The 24001-nt window shown below is 38.4% G+C and overlaps 1 protein-coding gene across 1 annotated transcript in view; it reads right to left on the bottom strand.

The window, feature by feature from the left end:
• The window catches only part of LOC112163390 (RIMS-binding protein 2), an 83600-nt gene that overhangs the window by 31349 nt on the left and 28250 nt on the right, over positions 1–24001 (bottom strand). The window contains exons 4-6 of the mRNA XM_036214618.1: positions 10132–10221; positions 5907–6029; positions 1244–1348 (exon numbers count right to left, since the gene is read on the bottom strand). Of these exons, the coding sequence (XP_036070511.1) occupies positions 1244–1348; positions 5907–6029; positions 10132–10221 (318 nt within the window). The remainder of the gene's footprint in view (positions 1–1243; positions 1349–5906; positions 6030–10131; positions 10222–24001) is intronic.

Raw genomic sequence — 24001 nt, 5'->3', positions numbered from 1 at the left:
GTAGGAGCACAATACGATTGATGCGATGGACAATCACAATGAAGTGGGGGTTTAATGATGAAGTGAGTCAATTTCTATTCCTACGACCCAACAGATCAATCTGTCAGAGGCAGAATCAAATCGAATCAACCTATGCCATTAAAAAATCGTTTTAAAATTAGATAAATCAATAATCGAATGAGTAGTGTAAAACACCTTTTGGATTGAGACATCGTAGGTTTATTTCACTATAACGTAAAAATGACCAACTGCCATCTCAGGGGAAAACACAAATGTGATGGCAGGAAAAATGATCAACCATCATTACAGTCTAATGTGTGGAAACACTTTGAATTTGACAGACATTTGACCATACAGTGTGGTAGAATGTTCTAATAATGTTCTGTTTTTATTATTTTGATGTGGAAAAACAACACTGGGCTGAACTCTATGAAACTAAAATGTGAATGGATTTAACATTGATTCTTGTTTACTTGTTTGATTATACTGAACAGAAACACAAGGAATCTGGAAAACTTCACTTGCTCTATTCAGTGCCCAGGTGTTCATCTCTGAGTCACACTGGTTGAATTTTTGGGTAAAGATGTCCTGGATCGATCTTAGTCAATGAATCAAAATGAACCAAAATTGAAGGTGAATCAAATTGTCAACCACAAATATCAAATCAAATCGAATTGTTGTTAAAATGAACTATTACATCCATGAAGAACAGACCAGGCATTAGGGCGAATCATCCGCCTCCACCTATAACCTTATCTTCTGCATATTCCTTCCTGACACCAACCACCCACATGTCCTGCTCTTGGTAATTCCAGCCTCAACATCCTTATGCCTATCAGTCCTTTCAACATGTCCAAATCATCTCAATCTGCTTCTCTGAATTTATCTCCAAAACATTTTAAGATGAGCTGATTCTATCAGTCCTGTTGCTCCCAAAGAGACAGCTACCTTAATTCCTTTTGTTTGCACCTCCACATCTCTAGATGTTCTTTCTTGCTCTCACTACAGATCACAGTATCATCTGCAAACATCATGACCCACTGAGATTCTTGTCTTGGTGTAGTCCCACCTCCACCTTAAACTTCTAAAACACACCTACAGCACATCTCACCACTGTCTTCCAGCTCTCATATATGTCCTAAACAACTCCAATGTTCTTCTCTGCCAGAAAAATGGCCAGTCCACAAAATAATAACTCTTTCAATGCATTTTTTTATGTCTTCCCTCGTAACTTGATGCCAACCTTTTGCAGCTGATTGATCTCCTTCTGCTTGGTGTGAAGGGCCACAAAGGTTTGCTCATACTCTGTCTGCAGCTGCTGCTTCAGCTCCACTGTCTCGTGCATAAGCTGCAAGGAAAGAAAGATGAAGGATGATATTAGAGAAGCTTTCTGACAGTATATCCAAAGAATTGGCCAACCACAGTATTACTTTACTGATGGTGACAGATAGCGAGACTTTGCTACATTTGTCAGAATGCTCCTGTTCCTGACACAGAGTGGTGGGTGTTTTCTACTGCGGGCAGGTTATCAAGCAGCAGCCCTCCAGAGATGCGACTTTCAGTTAGCGACTCTTTATGCTAATGATGGTGGTTATTAAAAGTAAGAAAAGCCCAGGTGCATCTGCTTGATTGGAAGAAGTCGCAGGATTCATAATGGAAGATGTGCAGGTTTTAGATGTAGGGACTGACACTACTGGAGCTTCAGCAGCACTCCGAGAGAAATCGCATGGTTTAGCTTGAAACCTTTAGGAGTCAGGCAGGAAAGAAGCAACATTTCTGCAAATAAAGTTTAATCTATTTTAATAATTAGTAATCGAAACATATCTTAAAAATCTATCCCTACATCAATTCCTGATACTTTGGGGGACAGCAACCTTTTACAGACTACTGTATTTTTTGATGTATGCATTTTTTTTAATTTTGCATAGTTTGGCCAAGAGTGCAACTTGTACTCGGGTGGGACTTTTATGTGATTTAAGAAAAAAAATAGCCACAATCGCTAGAGGGCGCTGTAGGTGTGTATCAGTATTTGCTACTGGTATCTACGCAAAAGAAGAGGTGCTACTCAGTCAAATGTGCACATCGAATTCACATTGTCTGTCCGAAAATGTGTTATAAGCTGGACTGAGTGTAGGAGGAGCTAGCAGCTAATGTTTTTAGCCTGACCGCTACGTAGAGCGGTGTTTTTGGATTTTTGACTTACAATGCATGAAAGACATGGATCGCGATTTGGTGTGAATGCAACTTTACGGTGTTTTTTTATTTTTTATTTTTTTTTAGTAAAGTGACACAGAGGATGAAGAATTCAAAGTATTTAGTGATTTGAAAAGATGCAAAGAGTTTAGTTGACTCAGTAGCGTGTCCTTTTTCTATGTATTGTGTTATCATTTGCCTTTCAAGATTAAGTGTCCATTCTTGTTCTCGTATGTTGGTAAATACATTTCTCACATAAGTACAACTTGTTCAGTGCAACTTATACTGTATATGATTTTTATTCGTTTATTTTCACACCAGACGCAGAAGTATGTATATATATATATATATGTAGTTATGTATATATGTATTATATATGGAGTAATTTTTTTTAAATATATGTTTGGAACCTTTAAAAAAATAATTTTGGGTTTTTATCCTGTTTTTCACTTTTTACTGATCCAAAAAAAGATCTCAACCGTGACCATAAAACTGCGGCATGATTCGAACCGTGAGGTTTTTTTTTGTAGTCCGTTACACCTTTAAAACAGACTGCAGAGATGAAAATAAACACACAGACACTGAGACACACGCATACACACATAGCATCAATGTAGTGAGCAGGGGTGTGTGGTTTTGAGTGTCTGATGATGACAAAAAAAAATCTCTAAATAACCACAGCTGAGCAGAGGTTCTTGTCGACCATCGAGGAAAAATATGTGTCTAGTGTGAACTGGAGCTTAAGCGGATACCGCGCGCACTTCGCCCACACACCGCTTCACTGGGCTTCCGCGTCCGTTGTTAACCAGGCTTTGTACTTCTTTTTGCAACTTATACTACGGAACAACTTATAATCCGAAAAATAAAGAAGTTAATTTAACGTTCGATTAGGATCTTATTTAAGTTGATTTGTCCTTGTGCTCCTCATCTAAGTTGTTTGTCATTTTCTCTCATGTCACATTTCTTTGCCAGTTTAAGAATTCTTCAAAACCTGGCCCGGGTTCTGTGGGCTTAGGAAGACAAAGCCGATTAAAAAGAAAAAAAACTTTAAAATAAAGAGTAGCTCCTCCAAAGCCCCTGCTTTGCTTAATCAAAAGAGATTTTCGGCTGTGCAGGACTGCAGTGGCTTACAGCTTGTCACTGAAGCCTGTAAACAGCTTTATTAAGCCTTGCATGTTTACACGTGACCCTGATGATGACTCCTACAGCTTTTTAGCAAATACCAGAAGAGGACTTGGCTCTGAGAGAAAGTATCGAACCGTGGATCTTAAAAAAAGGCTGCAAGGATCAGCTTCACTTGAATAATTATGAATGGAGATGGAAAATGTGAGACAAGAAAAAACAGTTATATTCGAAATAAAATCCAAACAATTTTTTAATAAAGGCTAAATTAATTTCAAAGCCTTTAAACAGTATTGGTTTAAATGAACTGGAAAACAGTGATGGTCTGATAAAGTAATTGCAGCCTACGTTTTTAGTCTGTGCAGCCAATTAGCTTGATATCTATTCTTTTGGTCTGTGGGAGGAAAACCCAATGGAAACCCACACAACCGGAGAAAGAGTGTGCCAGCTTTACACAGAGGCTAAAGTTGAGATTCCAACAGGGAAAGTCCTTTTAAAAAGAGATAAATTTTTTTGGTTTTTTTCACTTTTTTTTCTGTATTTACAGCCCACAATTCTTTTCTGAACATCTTCAAATAATTCTAAATGAGAAAGTCACAAACTTTTCAATGCCGTATCAGAGAACCGGTCGGGTTTTCTCATATACGTAAATTTCTTTCTCAGATGCTCTGACAAACAATCGATAAGAGATGTGGGGCGGTGAAGATTTGTAATGAAAGTGTCTCTCAGCGTGGTGATACTGTGTCTGATTGCTATTGGCAAACAGCAACACAATAAAAAAAAAAGCTTCTTTGTGAAACAAGAGAAGCTTGGCTTCATATGTTGCCTGATTTGATCAGTTTCATCGTTTCCTTACCCAGCAGGACAAGATGTGTCAAATACGTTTTTTCAAGAAATGTTGGAAATTATTTCAGTTAAAGAACGGGTTTTAAAAAACTTCAAAGAAATAATAAAATCTTCGGTTTCTGCATTTCTCTTTCAAAGGCAGTTTATAAATTCAGTTCCAGGATTTGTGAATCACTGCAAGCTGCCTTCTGAAGTTATTAAATTATCTTGAGAAGGCCTTATGGTCTCTTCAAGTTGCCAGTCAGCACTACAATATGCCAAACTTAAAAGTCTTGTTTTTTAAGGAAACAAAGTTTTGGGTAAAGCTGAGACTTTCAAAGAGATGTCATAAATATATATATTTTTTGTTTTCATATGTGGAACTTGCACAAAATGTTAATTTTAAGTCCTCTTAAAAGACCCACCCTGGTGAAAATTACGTTTTTGATGTTTTTAACATTTTCTTCTGACATTTTTCATGACGGAGAACGAATATTAAAGTATTTAAGATTATTCAAATCATGATGGATCAGGAGGAAATGAAACCTGAAAAATCCCAGGTTTGTGATACAGGAACAGAAATGGACAGGCCAAAGTTTCGCTGCTCTGCTGCAAATCTGATGCATCGATTTGCAGACAAATAGATCCATGTCTGTCTTTGTTTTCCTTGCCTGAGCTGGCATTTGGCTCAGACCTGTACGGCTTCATAATCCCAATTTTGCCCATCGTCTTTTTAGTTTTTTTTGCTATGCTAAATTTTGCTTTGGGTTGTGAGGGGGCTGTAAGCTAGTGGGAGAGAGTGTAAACAAAGGAATGCTAGGATATCATTGTCGAGTTACTTCTGCGCCAATAGTCTCGCCCACAACTCAGAGGCAAATTTCTAATGAGCGTATACTGGTCCGCGAAAAAAAATGTATGCAAAAAATGCCTTAAACGACACGGGCATTTTGATTTTTGTTAATTCATAATTAAAAGATTAACTTCCTTAGAGGCCAGAAGTGCTTAACAGTTATAGTCTCCTTCACACACACATTCATACACTGATGGTGGTTCCATCAACATATGACCACAAAAAGCAATGCAGGGTTCAGTGTCCTGCCCAAGGACATTTAAACATATAGCGGGAATCGAACCTGCAATAATTGGGTCAAAGGTCGACAGCTCTACACCACAGTCACCCTAGGTAAAACCCCTTCCCTCATGCCTGGTTTCAGAGTCAGGCCCTGGGACGCCACATCACAAATGTTGTCACACAAACTACCCCTTGTCTGGCTGGTGCTCCTAGACCAACTTGCCAGACAAGGGGTAGTTGCCCCTGACGACAAGGCCCTTGGAATCATTCGGGCACACAAACTCCTCCTCCTTCATATGGAGGTAATTCAGGCGGGGTGATGGCACCCAGACTCATTCCTAATGAAGCATTATGGACATGTCTAAATGACAGAAGGCCTTGGGACAGACCCTGAAAGCATCTCTCAGCTGGCCTGGAAACGAGAGCTGGAGGAGGCGTTCAAGAAGGTCTAGATTTCCTTGGTAAGACTGCTGCTTAGTAACCAGAACCCCAGACAAGCAGTAGAGAACAAACTGAGTCTGCACCCTTTAACCCTGTAACTCCACAGCTTTAGCTGCAGTGTTGACATTTTTCGACGACCCGTTTACGAAATAAAGAAAAGCCGCCTTTCACTCATACACTTTATGATGGTAACGAAAAATGAGAAGTGAGGCTAAAGAAATACTTGAATGAAGATGTAAATTGACTTCCTCACCTTTAGAACGTGTTCGAGGTTATCTACTTTGACCTGGAGCCGGCTCTTCTGCTGTTGGGCTGTGTCTCTTTCTCGACTTACTGCAGTGAAGGTTTGTCTTAGCTGGTCATAGTCAGACTGGACCTGCAGGTGTTTCAATCCCAGACAAAAGGTAGATATGAGTAAGGAGTCAGAAAAGAATAGCAGCATACAAAACAATTGTTAACTGTCAAAGAAAATAAACACTTATATAAATGTTCAATTGTTGAGTTCAGGGTTGTCGTTTCCAATTATAATAAAGTTGCTGTGTAGTTTTAATGGGATTTGATTTTGACCTACTTCTTACATTTATGAACAGAGGCAGTTGTTGTCCCTCGTTGGCTGGAGGGTTGATGAAGAGTTTGAAATCTGTAGATAAATTAATCAGCACATTTTCATTTAAGCCTTCCGTGTGACAGAGCTGCTGACTTGAGCAGCCTGTCTCATTTTCTGACATCAGCTACAGAGCTGTGAGTTGGTTCTGCAAAACAAAAACTCAACAGAGCCGTCCCTCAGCCACGCAACTTCTGCTTATTAATTAAGAAAGCAGAGGCGAGCCCCTGAGCAGAAGCACTGCATCCATTTCAAACATCATTTATAAACCTGTATTTTACTGCTACTTCTTTGACAGAGATATTTCCACAAACTGAGGTTGCTTTCCAGGACACATTTAAAGACACACTTCAATGAAAATCGTTTTTTGTGTGTGTATGTTTTTGACATGTTCTTGTGGCGTTCTCACTCCCATCTCGTCATATATCGATGTATGGTTTGGGCCCCCTTCACATCACTTTAAGACCTTTTGGGTGTCCCCAAATCATGTTTTCTTGACGTACTGGCTATTCCCATTAAATCATGGGACCCCAACCCTCGGGAGGCAGAAACAAACATGGAACCAGTACCAGATTAATATACCGGGTTAGGGTATCGGTACCGGGTTAGGGAGTGAGAATGTGTTCCTCCACCTTCTTACTCCCAACTCGTCATATATGGACATATGGTTCAGGCCCCTTCTGCGTCACTTTTTGACATTCTGGGTGTCCCCCACGTCGTGTTTTTTTTTTTTGATGCGGTGGGTGTTCCCATTAAATCAGGGTTCCCAAACCCTCAGGACGCGGTACAGGATGCAGTAACTGACGCAGTAACGGATGCAGTTGCGGACTGACGTGGTACAGGATGCAGTACAGGACACAATACCAGATGCGGTACCGGACCTGGTACTGGAGGCAGTGACGGACGGGAACTGGTTTCCGGGTTAGGAAGAGAAATAAAGGCCAGTCTACTGAAGAAAAGTGGAAGTGCACGCTCCATGACACATTCTAAGGTTTGCTCTCCAGCCATCCCTGATCCCAAATCTCACACACCTAAGTGCAAAGAAAATCCAGCTCTCCTGTCCCTAGACAACATGTATTGCAAATATAGGATTTTTCTGAATGCCTTATATTTATATATTTATATTTTATTATATTTTTTTATTATATTTATATTTTTCCTTTTTAACTTTCTTTTTGTTCTTTCTTTCTTCTATGTTCCCAGTGGGTAAGTATGCTTTGCTCTCTTCCACATCACTCATGGTTGCTGATAGTGTTGTACATATATTTTATCAAATATTCGCTCTGAGTGATTTTAACTTCTCTATCTTTAATCTTCTTGTCTTAACTACTATCTTACAACTCACATATCAGCAAACAGGGGCCAGCCCCCAGATGAAGGTTATAAGAAGCTGAGATAAAGCAGGGACCAGAAGAACCATCATCAACCCTCATGTACTGGAAGACAGAGAAATTTACGTCAGTGATGAATATGTAGACTTTATGTGATTAGGGCATGCCCTGATCTATCTATAAAAGGAGGATTTCGACGGAGGGCACGTGAGGCCGGGGTGAGAACTAAATCCAACATTCTCTGTTCGTTTCTCTTTACAAATAAAATCAGATTTCTGACCACAATCTCTCCTGTCTTTTTGTCGCAGAGAAATGTCTCAGGTTGTTTAAATCTTACAGTTGCACAGGTAAGTAACCTGGAAACCTAGAACCTAAAAAAAGATTAGAGTTTCAAGTTAAGGTACAGGTACCAGAACGTGGACAAAGGGTTGAGGACCCCTGATTAGGGTATGTGTTTTGTCCCTGTCTGTGGCCCAGTTCCAAGAAGCCCTCGGACCAGTACTGATTCGCGGCCCATAGCTCAGGGACCACTGAATTAATGAGAACAGCCAGCATGTCAAAAAAACGATAAGTTGGATACCCCCAAAAAGTGATGCGGAGGAGGCCCGAACCATACGTCCATGTATGGCCAGTTAGGAGTGAGAATGCATTGCATTTGTCTCATCTTGGTGGAGATATGTAAAGAAAATTAAAACTTCTAATTTTCTAATGAACTCATGCCGCTCTGTAGAAACTATGTCCTATATTATGACACAGATTTAATGATTTTGGCTCAAAACGGCTTAATCATAATTAAAAGACCAATGGGAACGTTATACAATGGATCAAAAATGATTGGAGTGGGACTTTAACTAAGAGAATAAGACTCCTTGTCAAAAATAATTAAAGTGCCAGTGAAAAATGATAGGAACACACTGTAGTTATCAATATAAGATTGGATTTCTGCAAATAGATTGCCCTTAATCTTACACAGTGGAATTTAAGGGTGTTAATTTTCTATTAATGCTGTCAGAAAAATCTAGTTTTATGCAATAATTCTCCTCGATGCTTAGAACGATTCTTCAAAGCAAAAACCATGATTACTTTCTCTAATTATATCACCACTCCCTTGTTCCTGCATTTCACACTCCCAGAGCCTGTCCCTCTCTTTTTTTCTCCATCTTCTGTCCTCTTTGCAAATTCCTCTGTATTCCGCCCATTTTTCCCATGTTTTGCCCTTACAAGCCGGACGCTTTCATTCACAGACGATGTCTGGTGGGACTGAACATGCTCATGGTCCCGCTTTCTTTTCATCTCTGTGCCCACCTTGTCGGCGCACAGATGGCATCGTTTTTGTGGAGCGAAAGCCGGGACACGTGTTAAATCAGCCCCCTCTGTGAAAGTCCCAATTAGTGCCAGAACAGCTAATCGCCTACAATCACAGACGGTCACTGTCCCCCCTCCCTAATGGGTCTGGACGATGGCAAACACACACCAATAAGGAGGGGATATTTAGTCCCGTGAGATCTTGTTTTTGAGGGTTTCCTCCTGTTATGTTTATAACAAAAGAAAAGCTGGAAAAGTAAAGTTATGTAACAATTAAACCAAGAGAAACACACAAAAAAAATACAAATAATGATACACAGTAAACTAAACAGTAGACTGCTAGCGTGTTATTGTGTCATCGTAATGCAACTACTAGAAAAGTAACAACGATGGAGGTCGTCCAGCAGCTAGCCTTTTTTTTTTTTGCTTTACTTCGTCTTACTTTTTTTTTGCTTATATCGCAAATAACAGGAATTTAGTGTTGTTTAAAAGAAAAGTGCAGGTGGCTAAGAAAAACACCACAGTAAAGTGGAAAATGGAAATGCTAGCAAGACATAGTTTCTGCAGAGCGGCAGGAGTTTGTAAGAAATTTGCCTCTGAGCTAGCACGGTGCAAGTCTTCCCACACTTCCCATCATCTTGTTGTTTACCCCTCTCCTGTTAGCTTACCAGTCATACATTTTTAAGTCAGATTTCAGCTCAGACAAGAAAAACAAAAACATGTACATGGATCTATTTGTCTGCAAGTGGATGCATCAGAGTAGGGAGCTTGTGGCCCGCTGGCTGCAGTTTGAACATCACATCTACAGGCTGTTTCCAAAGGCATTTTTTTCTAAAGAAATTAATTTAATTTCCTTCATATGTGTCCTCTATAATGAGAGAAAAACCACAGGAACATTTAAAAGACCAAAAGCATGATTTTCATTGGAGTAGGTCTTTAAGTTTTGGGCCGTCTCTAGGTTTCAAAAGATAAATCGGATTGTAGTGGTTGTGTGTCAAAAATGGCACAAAAAGTAATTGAGAGAAAGTTACATGTGATAAGAGAGCCTCTGTGACGGATAGAGGGGAGCTCAGGTCCAACATATCACTGAGACAGTTATAAGGCTTTAGAGCTTGTGATGTGCTGCATCCACGAGGTTAGATCAATGCCAGCTCTGGTCAGCCATCGATCATCCCTGTGTGTGTTTGTGTCCTTGCTATTTGTGATCTTTTTTTCATGAAAACACTCGAAGGCTTCACCTGGTCATACTTGGACGCCTTCAGCTGGTGCTTGATCACCTCAAGGTTCAGACGATTTTTCTCTTGCAAGGCAGCATGAAGCTTTGCTTTCTGAGATAAAAAAAAATGGAGAAACGAATGATTACCTTGTTATATCAAGATGCATCTTTATTGCGGAGGCTTTCTGTTTGCCTTCATTGTGTTTGCTAGCTAACTTTATCTTCAGCCGTTCTGTGGGAAATGGAGAGAAAAAGCTCTTCTCTGTCTGTGTGCGTGCATGTGTGTGTCTCCAGGCAAATGTGTGTGTGCTTGTGTGGATAAGCCTTTCTCTAAAATGCTGTCTTGAGGACAGAAATCCACAGCTGGATACTGTCACCCTCCATTTGAAATGTGGCACCGAAAACAGAAACGAGCTGAAAATAGAGGAGAGGAAAAGGATGCGGAAGTGAGAAAAGGTGAGAGCAACAAACAATCCGACTTTGCTTAAGCAAACGGGCGAATTATGAGGGATAAAGCCCATTAGGTCAAGATGGGACATGTGAAATGACTGAAAAAGAGGTGTGTAGGTGCTGTCTCCTCCATTCACAGTCAACACTTGCAGGCAGGAGCTGACGTGCTGCTGGTGCTGCAGGTACACACACATTACATAATTATGCCAGTCTAAAAGTAGGGCAGTGCTGTCCTTCTCCCATTACCCTGAGTATGCAGGAGTGATTTCACTCCGACTGACCATAACCTGCAGTAAAATCTACGTCACTCGCTTTACTGACATTTGCAACATTAAGATGTGAGTAAATTACTTGTTTTTACAACCGCTGGCAAAATAAAAGTGTGGAATCACCACTCCTAAGGGATGTTCATTCAGATATCGTAGGGGGTAAATGACTCATGGTTATTACACATAATTCCATTTTGCAACAAAACACCCGGGCTTTATAAAGGATAATTGTAAAAGAAATTCATTCAGTTTTTTTTGTTTGTTTGTTTTTTATAACGTTTTTTTAAGCTTGGAAAAAAATAACCATGTAAAGCCTAAAATATAAAAAAACAATACAGAACATTTACATTTTTTTAAACTCTTTGATGAAATCCACCAAAAAAGAAAAAGTACTTTTTATGAGATATAGATTGTATCAATTATGATACATTGGGTGATTCTCATAATATTTTAAGATGCAAAAATATTATTGAGCGTTATGGGGGAAAAAAGCCCCTTTTTTAACCACCGTTTCAAATTTGATCCACACATTTTTAATTACACTGTAACTGTTTTATAAAGTTGTCACAATAGAAGAGTTATTCTCACCATTAAGATTTGAAAATTAACCAAACTTTTTCCCACTATTTGTGCTTTTGTGATTTCATGGAAGCAGCCGTTTTGAAATTAGCAGGAAAAGTTGTTCTACTGCCCCTAGTGGAAGGATGATGAACAACAGGCAGAAAACATGGACCAAGTTATACAATAGGTTTTTAGAGAAAGTATGGATCATAATGAAATATTGGTCTCAGAAATGTATGAATCAAATATGATACTAATGGTTGCGTTTATACTACGGTCCCATATCCCATCATGCCACTGCACAGCAACCTAAATGCAAGTTTTTCTGTAAATTCGGCATTTGTAATCGGGATGTGGCAGTTGCCTTTCTAGATGCCACGCGGCGGTGTGCTGAGGTTTTAAGAAAAAGTTTTAATTTTACGACAATTCTTCTCTAAAACTTAATATCGATCAGTGGCACATTCTGAGGTCGTGCAGTGCCATATAAAGCGCCACCAGGCGTCTGGAGAGAGGTTTATTAAAAGCAGGTCATTCTGCATGCCTGTCTCCTGTCGTCTACATTCATGATGACACTTTTCAAAAAAATTACCCAGAGGCATGAAATCTTAAAGATTCTGCAGAGGCCTCCCATTGCTTGGGGGCAGTTGTATTTGTGACTGCAGCATTAGGGCTTTAAAACACAAGTTTAATTCAAAAAAGCAAGTTTAAGCCAGCAAGAACATTTTTATTTAATTTGAATTTTATTTTCTGTCTTTTATTTTTTCAACAAAACATTAGTAAAACTCAGGCAGTGTCCAATCTAAAATAGCATTTTTGCCCAAACTTGCTGGCCTTTTGTAACGTAAGGTTTTGTAATTAAACGTATGTTGCATGTAAACATAGCAACATACGGTTATCCAAACTAAAAAAAAATGTTTTTGTTAAACAGTTTTCTCTTGTAAATAAAGGAAAAAAATCACATCAAGATAATTTTATTGAAAAAAGTGAAAAATGTTTTATAAGAACCCTGAGGGGCAAAAGCACATTTTTGTTAAAATCCCACTCCAATCATCTTTTAATCTATTTCAAAATTGTTCCCAGGGTCTTTTATGATTGTGCTGTTTTAAGGAAATAAAAAATGTTTTCTGGGACATATAGCCTGCAGAACGGCAGTAGTTCATTAAAAATTCAACTATGAATTTATGGGCGGGACTGTTGTTGCAGAAGTGAGTCTCCACTGATATCCCATCATCCCTTTGTTTATACTATTAGTTTCAAGCTCCTCAAAACTCCAAGCTAACTTTACCAGTACAACAAAAATATCAAGAGATATTGGAGTTATCTAGTCGTACAGTTTTAAGCCTGAGAAAACAGAGCTTTTTCAAACAGTGGATTTTAATCCTCTCCTGATTCATCACAATTTGAATAAAGAAATAGTCAGAAACACTGTTTTAATCTTAAATTCTTTTATATTTGTCCTCATCATCTGAAAAATGCAACAAGATCACCAAATGCACTGTTTTAATCGGAGCAGGTCTTCAAAAATAGGTGAAGTTTAATTTCAGACTCATTAAATTTAACTAATTTTTAGCACCTATAAATTAGTTGGGGTTTTTTTATAAGACAAGTTAATGTAAAAAAAATCAAAATATTTTTGATTTAGATGCCTTAGAGTCTAAAATAGTAAAACGGTGGAATCAAATTTAAAACTTTAACCAAATTAACATTTCTGACAAAACATCTAAACTTGTGTTGACACTTATTTTAATATCCTGAACTCTTCCAACCAAAAAAAGAAAATACAAATATTTCATGTTAACTTTTGGCCAGAAGAGATGAACCATGACATTCTGAGCTGCTGCAGTTTATCATTATATTCTAGGAACTCCATAAACCCCGGCCAAGAGAGAACAACAGGCCAAGAGCGGGGCCAGCCAAACTCATTCATCTGCTTGCGTGATGGCAGAGACGTGGCCAAAGATGTGGGAGAAAGACGCATCCGAGTCAAAGACAGTGCACGAGGCCGGGAAGACACAGAGTGGTGAGTAAGTCCACTTTTGCCTCATTGAATCAGGGCAGATTACAGATCTGCAGAGGACAGAACCGCCCTCTGCTATTGCAGAAGCCACAAGTGGTTTTCGTCCTCTTGACGTTAACTCCCAAATAAAGTGACACGACAAAGTGTCAGCTGCCGTCATTTCCTGTTGTGATACATCACTACATGGCTATTTATATTTGTATCATTTTTTTTTTTTTTTTTTATTTGACACCCCATGGAATTGGGGTGGAAAGGATGTAAGGATAACTGAGAAGACAGAAGCCATCAAAAGAGAACTGACACACAGCACTGCCAGGGCTTCTCAGTCTGCTGCATCTCTTTTCAACTCAACTTACCTCCCCGTCAGGGTAGAAAAGTTTGACAGAAGCTGTTAGAAAAAGAAAAAAATAAAGAAAGGCGGAAGAAAAGAATGACCTTTTCTATTTTTTCCTTTTTTTGTGGGCCTCAGGAATGATGTCTGCTTCCTCTCACTTCCAGCAAATCACACATTCACAGCTCTGCTTAGCACTCTAACATCTTGTAAACAAAGTGTTATGCTGCGAAGCCAAGGGAAAGACACATTTCTCAGCCAATTTAGACCTTCAATATGGGCAAATCAACAAAGAAATCTGGTTGTGTTTGTCAAACTGAGAGGAATTTGGCACATCCGGACCATCAAAGGGAACATTTAGGGGGTTTGGCTTTGATTAATTCTGAAATTGAAGATGCATATGTGTGTAGAAAGTGTCATAACGCTTAAAGGGGAAAAACCTCAATCCCATAATGCCTAAAAGTGTCTTACAGTTTCAGAATTTTTAAGAATGACTTCAAGTATCATCATGAAACCATCAGTCTTTGCTCACTGTGTCAAAACAAAACACTAAATCTGGAGAAATATTTATAAGTGAATAACAATCAATATTTCAATACTCTTTAAAGACCCACTCCAATGAATATGTTGTTTTGGGTGTTTTTTATATATTCCTTTCTAACAATGAAAGGCATATATAAAGAAAATTAAGCTTAAAATGAATGAAGTATTTTATGAATACTTCTTGGTTAAAATCACTGTGAATCCGGAGCAGACCAAAACAATGCATTGAAAAAATAGCTTATTCCATTCTAGTGCATCCACTATAGATGACTAGATCCATGTACGTCTTTGTTTTTCTCGTCTGAGCTGCCATGTGTTCACAGATGGATGATGGGAAGGGGGAAAGGCTTACTCTGCCCAACATTTCTGTCACAACTCAGAGGCGAATTCCTAATTACCTCCTGCTGCTCTGCAGAAACTATGCCCTGGAAACAACACCAGTTTTTTTTACATTTTGATGTCACAATCATCATAATCATAACTAGATTTATAGCATTACCTGCGATAATGCAAGTGTGAATGCTGTAAGATGAATGTGGACACTGAAGATGCTAGTGCTGATGGCTAAAAGCTAAAAAAAATGCAGAAACGGATAGATAAAAATGCTCAACCTGAATGCTTGCCAAAATATTATAAATATTATAAAAGCCAAATTTGCCAAAAAAAAAACTGGAAAAATGGCTTATTTTGCCATACTAGCTAGCATAATGCTAAAAAAAATTAGCTAAACTCAAAATTAGCCAAAAAAATTGAAAAATGTCATTTTAGCAAAACAGCTAGCATAATGCTAAAATATTAGCAAGCTAAACTCCATATTGGCCTAAAATACCATTAGCTAAAAACAGGTAAAAATGTTAAATGTAAAAATACCTAGTATTTGCTGAAAATGTTGAAGTCAGAATGGCGACTATCTGAAAATATGTTGAAGTTCCAAAGTGCACAAAGTTTTTGAAAGATTTGAGAAATTTCTCATTCATTTTCAATGGGACACATTTTGTTCAATGTTTCAAAAACTATAAAGTTTATAAATACTATAAGTACGTGCAGTAATTTCCTGAACAAGCTGAATGTTTTGATTCATTGCTGTGAAATCTGAAAGTGTGATTGAACTTTTATGTGCCACAAAATGCACAAAAAGTAGCAGGACAAGCACTATAGATTCACACAATTAAAAGACTACTGGGAACACTTATACAATAGATCAGAAGATGATCGGAGTGGGACTTAAATATTGTTAAGAATATAGAAACAATACCTTATCAGAGATCACGTGACACCATTAAGTCTGATCAATTCCAACAATCACCAACAGCTCCTAAAACTAAAACACTGTTTTACCAAACGTATCAAATATAATTCCCTGGAATTCAGAGAAGGGAGTAAAACAGTACTTTATAGGGGCCTTGTGATCCAAACCAAAGAGAAAAACGAGCTTTCACGCAGTGATTAGTCAAAAATCCAGCTGACAAAGCTCATTAATGCTGCTGTGAAGGCAGCACAACAGCAGAAAAGGCTGGCGAGATTTGATAGCAGCATATGCTGCTTTCACCCTGACTTTTTAGCAGGAACATCCATGCAATTTGTCAAAGATACAATGCACCACTACACTGTGTTTTCATTAGGGAGACCTTTACCCAACAGAGATTTATGTTCAAAATAAGAAAAAAATGTCTCAGCTCACTGCAAACCCATCTGTATTTACAGAAAATACATATATTTTTAATAGATTTATGCAATTGCTTTACGGAAAAAGGACAAATGAACAACTTTTAAAAGTTCAATCAGACTGAGGGACCATTTGGCCCAAAAGCAGCAGGCTGTGTGAGGTACGCTCATTTTGTGAAAGGTTCTAATCATCTTCCCACTGCATAATCCTTTTGATCTGACATCAAACTAATCACTGAAAGGCTCCACAAGCACCATAAATAAAACAATTACAAATGTTTATGCAATGAGTCTGGCTATTATAATGTCACGCATCACTGGACAATTGTGTTACTGCGTCACATCTTCATCGTCATGGGGACCATGGCTTTTTTTTTCTTTCCTTTCACTTTCTTAAAGCCTCTAATGGCCAATTAGGTGTTTTTGTATATAAGAAGGTTATTTATGCCTGTGTGACGCAGTAAGTTTGAGTGTTAGAATCTCACAACTCTGAAAAGAGAAAAAATCTTAAGCTCCGTTTAATTAGTAATTCTGTCACAATTGCTGTTTTTAGCCTTTGAATGATAGACTATTTTTAATTAATGTTTTTTTTTCAATAAGGATGGTTTTCAGCTTTCCTCTTGCAGTACCATCATATGATTACATGGAGGGGATTTTATTCCATGAATGAGAGCAAAATATAGTCTGAATTGTGACGATAATACTAATCATTGCGATATCTGATGGAATTAGCCTGCAGCAGATGATATCGTACTCCACAGTTGATAAAGGAAGAATCTCATTTGTGAAAAGATTTGTTGCTTCCCCGCTGATGACTGTGAATGGGCCTCTGGTGGGCAGAGGACGGCGACTGTTTCCCCTGGAGGATTGTCATTAATTAGATGTCACGTAGGAAACATTTTGTCCCAGTTAAACCGTGGGTGGAGAGACACTGACAACATCTGTTGGCTTTGGCGTGAGAAGCGGGGAACAGGTATGAGCCATAGAGTGAAAAACTAAAAGTCCAGACTTTTTAAAAGACCCACACCGGTAAAAATAGAGTTTTTAACATGTTCTTGTGGCATTATTCTAATGACGGAGAGCATATTTAAGGAAAATTAAGATTAAAATTTCATTTTATTGTGTTTTTTTAAATTCAAATCATTGTTAATCGGGAGCAGATGAAAATATGCACATTCACTACATTAAAAGCAGCTTCAACATTCAGCACCATGGAGAGCTCCATGAAAAAGCTGCTAAGGATCCTCTGTTTAACTCATTTCTACCAAATAATTGGAAAAAAATACACAACGTTTTGATTCAGGCCATGATGGAAAAGGTACATTTTTCCCCAATTAAGTGGCTGAGCAGTGGGAGGAAGTGCTAATGAAAAGAAAACATTGTGAATGTCAGCAGTTTGTGCAGAGGCTGACGGCTGAGTCTCTGCACCATTGAGTCACACCACATGCAAGACTTCTGAGCTTGTTTGGAAGGAAACTTATTTCAGTTTACCTATAAATTTCACCCTATAAATATGGAATAATTAAGTGTAAATAAAAAAAACGCATTCTACACACAGAGAAAGGCAAATAAAGTCCACCTATTTATAGTGCAATTATTAAAATACTATAAAAACTAAACTGTTCCACCTCCTCACACTGGATTCACACCGCACATGGAAGCGCCGCAAAGCGGAAAGCGTGGAATCCGGAGTTCACACCAGGCGCTTCTGGTCAGCTGTTATGTACAACTTCTATAGTTAATTTGACATCATCCATCTTGACTTGTCGCCAACTGCTCTCTGCCTATCTCTTGATTGTTGATTGTGTTTTTAGACATGCAAAACCACATCCCCTTCTCCATAGTTGGCTCACTACATTGACCTGTGTTTTTTCAGTCGTGTTGTCAGAAAAACTCAGAAAAATCAGGATGCTTGTACAAAAGTTTTGGAGATTCTTCGGGTGCAGGAAGTGGGGGTCGAGAGGGAGACGAGGGTTCTCCGTATTCACGGATTCGCGGAGGTCCGGGTCCCTAACCTCCGCGAATCAAAGGGAAAATACTGTATTTTCCTCTGTACAGTCGGTTTAGATATAAAAAATATAACCACATTTGTTAATAGTGGTATTTTATTGTGAAAAATTGGTTATATTTTGAAAATTGACTGAATTTTCTTGTGTATCTTGGTGTAACTTCCTACCAGGATTAGCGCGTATGGATCGCACTAAAATAGACCAGACACCGAAACGGTCGGTGCAGTGCACGAGCCGGCTGTGGAGGACCGCGGCGCTCCGCATCTGGTGTGAACAACACCATAGCTTAACAAGGGCGCAGAATGGAAGTGGCCTCCGTTCCATTCCACGCCGCTACGCGGTACTTCCGCGTGTAGTGTGAACCAGGCATCAGTCAATACTCAAGGATAACTCGTGAATTAAAAATAAATAAATAAACTCCAAACTTTTAAATATGTACTCTCTAAAAAGAAAGTAAGCAACAAAAAAAAACTAAAATATAGTAAATTTAACTAAAAGCATGTTAACTATATATATATAGAATGTACTCTGCAAACCACTCAAGAAAATTAATATTTTCTAGGTAGGACAGACTCTGAAGGCTTAGTATCTTCTAAAAAGGTTGTAAACTGATGCCATAAATCTCCACTTGAATGGTTTGTTATGAAGCTGACAAACATTTAGGAGGATTAATTGTGTGGCATTCGATAGGTCTGCTTTGCAGCATAAAAGATGGCATACATCACAGAGTTTGTCCTCTGAAGGGCTTAGCAGGCGTTTGTCTTTTCACGGGAATGTGTGACTTCAATCCCACTTGATCATCGGCCAAACATTTGCTTCTTCCTTGGCAGACTGTGCAGAGTCTTCAGAGCATTTTGGGGATCAATCGTTTATAATGCTGTTAATGCTGTGCACTACAGCTGATTTACAACAGACAAGACACCGCACCAGGAAAACTGCTTTTTCCTGACCTTTTTTCACTTCTTTTTTTTTTATATTAAATGTAAAATGTTGTGTGCAAACTGCTACCATAAAGTTGTTACTCATAAATTCCTATTGATTTATTCCTTTTTGCAGTGGCAAAGCATTGGCAGCTAATGTTGATCTATGCCATTAATGTGTCTCCACAGGTGCCTCATACATAAAGCATAAATGCGTGGTTAATCTAGGTGATGGACTGTGTGTGCGCTCCAATATCATGTGTGTGATCACATGTGTGATGCACAGTCATGGGACCCCCGGGGCCAATTCTACAATGTGTAAACTATGGACACAGATGTCAGTGGTTCATTGCGACACAGTGAAGCGTGGAAAAAGGAGTGTGTGTCTGTGTGAACGTTGCATAACTAGCATCACTAAGCAGAAATTAACTAAACACACCTAAACAATGATTAATGCGTCTGAGTGCTGTGTGCAATAACAAACAGTTAATGAGGTTCTCACTGTACGGAGCTGTGGATGAAGATGAAGCTGCAGCGGTGACAGTGTGGATCAGCCACAACTTGAACGCAAAAATCCACAACGTCCACTTCACAGCCGACAATGCGGTTCATCATTTTATATAATCAAAGAGCCTTCTGGGATTTGTAGTTGTGGGTTTGTTCTACCCTCAAGAATGATTCAAAGACATAGCGTTTTTGCTCCGGTTGATACACATGCCGCTTTGGCGTGAATGCGTGTTGCGCACACGTGTGACCTCCACCGCCTGCCTGTGACAGAGCATGGGACTGCTTTCATTGTACTGAGGGAGAAGACAGAGAGGAGGCAGCGAGAGGCCAGCACTGCCATCAGGAGGGATTACCTTCTCTGCAGCGCGGGACACAAACTCTCTCCCTTCACTTTGTAACCAGGCCTCCTGCTTTTCTCTTCAAAATAAGTCTTCAAGTCTTTTTAGTGTTACATTGCATATTTTTTGTAATGTTTTTTCACTTGTAATATCATATTTTTACTCTTCAAATTACATGTAAATGGGGAGATCAATATGGAGGAACTGATCCTTTTAATTAACTTGCAAAATGAAAGTTTCAACTGAGAAAAAATCTTCACTTAACAAATTAACAAAAAGCAAACAAAGTTTATTATTATTAGATTTAAGAGTAGGAGTAAAATAAGTATATGCCTAATTCTTTTATCTCAGAGTACATGGTGAAGTTCAGCTTTTGACAATTCATAAAGTTAAATCATCAACTCACATCTCCCTGAAGGGCAAATCACACCAACAAATCTCTCAATTCAAAGACATATGAAATGTCACAATTAAAAAAGCAAAACAAGAAATAAAAAACAGCGTTACATATCAAAAATTAAAACAAAAAATTCAAAAAATTCTAAATAAATCGTTTCGGAAAACAAAGTTAATTTCCAGAAAATGTATGTAAAATATTTAAAAAATGAAACACAATTTTTTTTAAAAGAACAGAAAAAGTAGGGACTTGAACGTAGGGATTGAATGATAATGAATAAATATTTTTGAGGTTTTTAAAATGTGTTTTAATGTCCGTATACTAATAAAAGTTTTATGATTAGTATAGAGCATGTCCAGAATTACTTTGTTAGATCATTTTCAGCTGAGATGATAGACAAACGTCATTTATCTGTTCTGGTTTTAAGAAAGAAGAAAAAAAAGTGGAATTCTAAAATAACCTGGAATTTACAGAAATCAAAATGAAAAGTTATTAAATGAAACAAGGAAATAAAATGTGTGTTTAGATTTTTTGTATTTTGTTTTGCTTTTTTTTATCTCTGTTTTATGTTTTTGCATTGAATGATTTGTTGGTGTGATTTGGACTCCAGGGCCACCGGATTCCCGCCTTAAATTAACCGTAAGTAAGTAGGCTGAATCTTCATTTATATGGCACTTATCACAGAGGTCAACTCACAAAGTGCCTCACAAAAAGTTAAAATACAAGACAAATCAACACAAACTTTACATATAGATAAATACTGGAATGCAGGGCTTTAGAAGGTCAGAAAGATTGTTTGGTATAAAAGAATCTATTACGTTGCTCAAGTTAACACCGCTTTTAATTTAGTCAGATTCTTCAAATTAAAGCAGCATTTTTTTTAGTGCTTTCTCAAATGGTGTTCGAAAAACACTGATTTTCCAAACCAGACACCAAGATTTCTAACACTAGACTGCACATCCTACCTAAATTAGGTACAATCATTATATTCCGATTCATTCCAAGCACTGTGGGTCCATCCTTACTGATGTGGATCATGGGTCTCCAGGTGTCCAGAAAAATCTGGTTAGAGTGGAGCAGCAGCAAAGGTCAGGGCAGCTCTTATACCAGACCTTTAAATGAGCAAAAATCTATAAGTCAGAACCGATGGAGGGAGATTGTGAACAGATGTTCGTCACGTCTAAGAAAAATAAGTTTCTCTCACTGTTTTTCTTAAACTTCTTAAATTTCTTTAACATTTTTTAATTCTTAAGTGAGTGTGGGTTTGATTTTTTTCATTGATTTCAGATTCACAATTCCGTAAGCAATAAAATGCATCACATTAGCAGAAATGTATGTTTGTAAGTATTTGCACCCCCACACAGCAGGGGTGCAAGTATGAGCCCAGAAAGAAGGTCTCTGCTTGCCGTGACGAAATGCTCCAGCTGGATGGCGTCTCCGGGGAAAGACAGAGGCTTCCCATGAATTACACATGCCCATGGCAACTATTAGGCCATGGGAGTGTGCATGCTGGACTCTGTGTGTGTTGTAAGTACAGTCTACGGGAGCAGACAGTGAGAATGAGTCTTGCCTCCACAAAGTGGGCAGTGAAGCTTCAAGTCAAACGCATGTCACAACGCATTTGATGCGAGGAGGACCTCTCGTTCCCTCGGGCCAAACAAAGGATTTCCGAGGGTGGGAAAGTGAGGAGCCCACGAGCTGGTGAAGGATTACATGTGCTTTGTTGGAAATTCATGTTCACATGCAGCTGGGGTGGACCTTCGTTTGCAGAGTACACCCACCGTCGAATGCATGGAGGCAAAAGAAAAAAAAAACAATGTGGGGGACAGAAAAGGCAGAAAAGTGGGGAGCGTGTGCATCCGCATCCGTGTGCAATCCCCTCGGTTCTCTCACACACTTAAACGTACAGGATCAAATACACAGTCACATGACCCCAATCTGCAGCAAAACATACTGCACAAGTACTCAATAATTTATATGTGACCTCATTGCACAGTTAAATGATCAGTACGCTAAAGCAGAAACTGAATGGAAGTTTCCTTCATGCAAAAGATTCATTTCAGTTGAGGATTATTAAAATACTCTCCACCTTATCCCACATATACGCCTCAACAGCATGAAAGTACAGACTTTATAATGCTGCAGAGCACAGGAAGACAAAGCAGTGGGAAATTGTTCATTGGATCTACTGCAAGAGGATCTCAAACCGATGCAATATTTTAGATTTTACCCATAATACATTACAAGTCAGGCTTTTGAGGAAATATTTAAGTGGTATATCCATTTGCAAAAAAAACAGTCAGCAGAAGAGCTTTTACTCAAAGAGCTAAAACTTTGCAATTATAAATGGGTAATTTCAGAAAAAAACATTTTTTTGTTTTTAACCTTACAGATTACAGCTGTAACCTGGCCAGTTGAGATAGACCTAATGGCAGACAAGATGGAGCCTGACATCATCAGCTAGAAGTGAAAATTATCTAACTAATGCAAACCATAACATAAGGCAAAAGCATAAAAAATTGTAAAAAATACTTTTATTAAAGTTTAAAACGGGGGCACGGTAAGTAATAAAGTGACTGCAAAAAAAAATATCAAAATTAGTTTCTTATTTGATAATATCACAAACCCCTAAAAAAAGAACAACTTTGTCTCAAAATTCCTTATAATTATATTCCTATAAAAGGAAGGGTATATTTCCTTATGAGGGCATGACACAAAACGTGAGCAACACAGGTAAGTGGTTCAAGTTTTTTTTCTGTTTGTAAAAGAACCAATCTTTAAAAAAAAGGAATATCTACATTTAGCTTTAAAGTGTTGTTATACATATGGCTCCTGGTTACAGTTTTATGAACATTAACAGTGGCTATATCCGAATTTCTTCCCTACCCCCTAAAAAAAAACTACATAGAGCAGGACTCTCTACGGTGCCCTGGAATTTAAAAGAAACTCAGACACCATGCTCACTACTTTTTTTCAAACGGCAAATTAACATAATAGATTTCCTGAAATAAAAACAGAATAAATATTATAATCTTACAAATTATATGAATTTGCTGTGTTATAAAGAAGAAAACTTTATCAAAGAAAATTAAAACACATTTTTTCCCATGAAAAATCGTTTAAACGCAATGCATTGTGGTCTATATTTGTCAATCTAGTGAGCATTGATGCCTTTTCGCAGAGACTTCTGGGAAATTTCTATGGTACTCGATTTTTGAATTATAGATTCGCACAGCGCTACAAAATTGTGAACGCTCTAGATAGTGTACTTTAGAGAGTAGTGAAAGACACAACAAGTAACTATAGTAAAATGTAACATGGGGTATGCATTATTGAAACTGGATCATCTTTTGAATTTTTCCTGCTACTGTTCTTTAAATGTGTGACATAAAATAAAGAAAAGTACAAAATTAAAAAAAATAAAAATTTAAATTTTAATAACCACTCACTACATAAAATATTTACCTTCTAATAATCACAAGTGTTCCATGAAGACACCGTTTAGAGATAAAAATGTAAGTTTACCTCTTCTGTATATGAAACAAAGTTCCAGGAAATGGAGTGGTACATAACTTCATGGAATCTCCTGTAACCCAGCAAAGTGCTTGAAAGCCAGCTGCAGGCCTCCTCTGGGCACGCCTCAGTATCACAGGGTAATAGGTGACAGTTACAGCAGCTCAGGTCCTGTCATGTCGTCTCCCTCTTAACAGCCTTACCTTCCTGACATCGTGCGCTCTACTTTCCCTCCCCCTGTCCCCTCCTCCCTCACGTTCTCCTCAGTGTTCGGTCCACCCTGGACCTCTGCCCTAACAATCCGAGCCATTCCAGACTTCCTCGTACTAGAAGCTGAATGAGGGAGGAGAAAGGCTGGGGGAAGACATAAGC

This window comes from Oryzias melastigma, linkage group LG12, assembly GCF_002922805.2.
Source record: "Oryzias melastigma strain HK-1 linkage group LG12, ASM292280v2, whole genome shotgun sequence".
Classification (NCBI taxonomy): Eukaryota; Metazoa; Chordata; class Actinopteri; order Beloniformes; family Adrianichthyidae; genus Oryzias; species Oryzias melastigma.
Note: the sequence above shows the minus strand (reverse complement) of the source record. Positions and strands in the feature narration are given on the sequence as shown.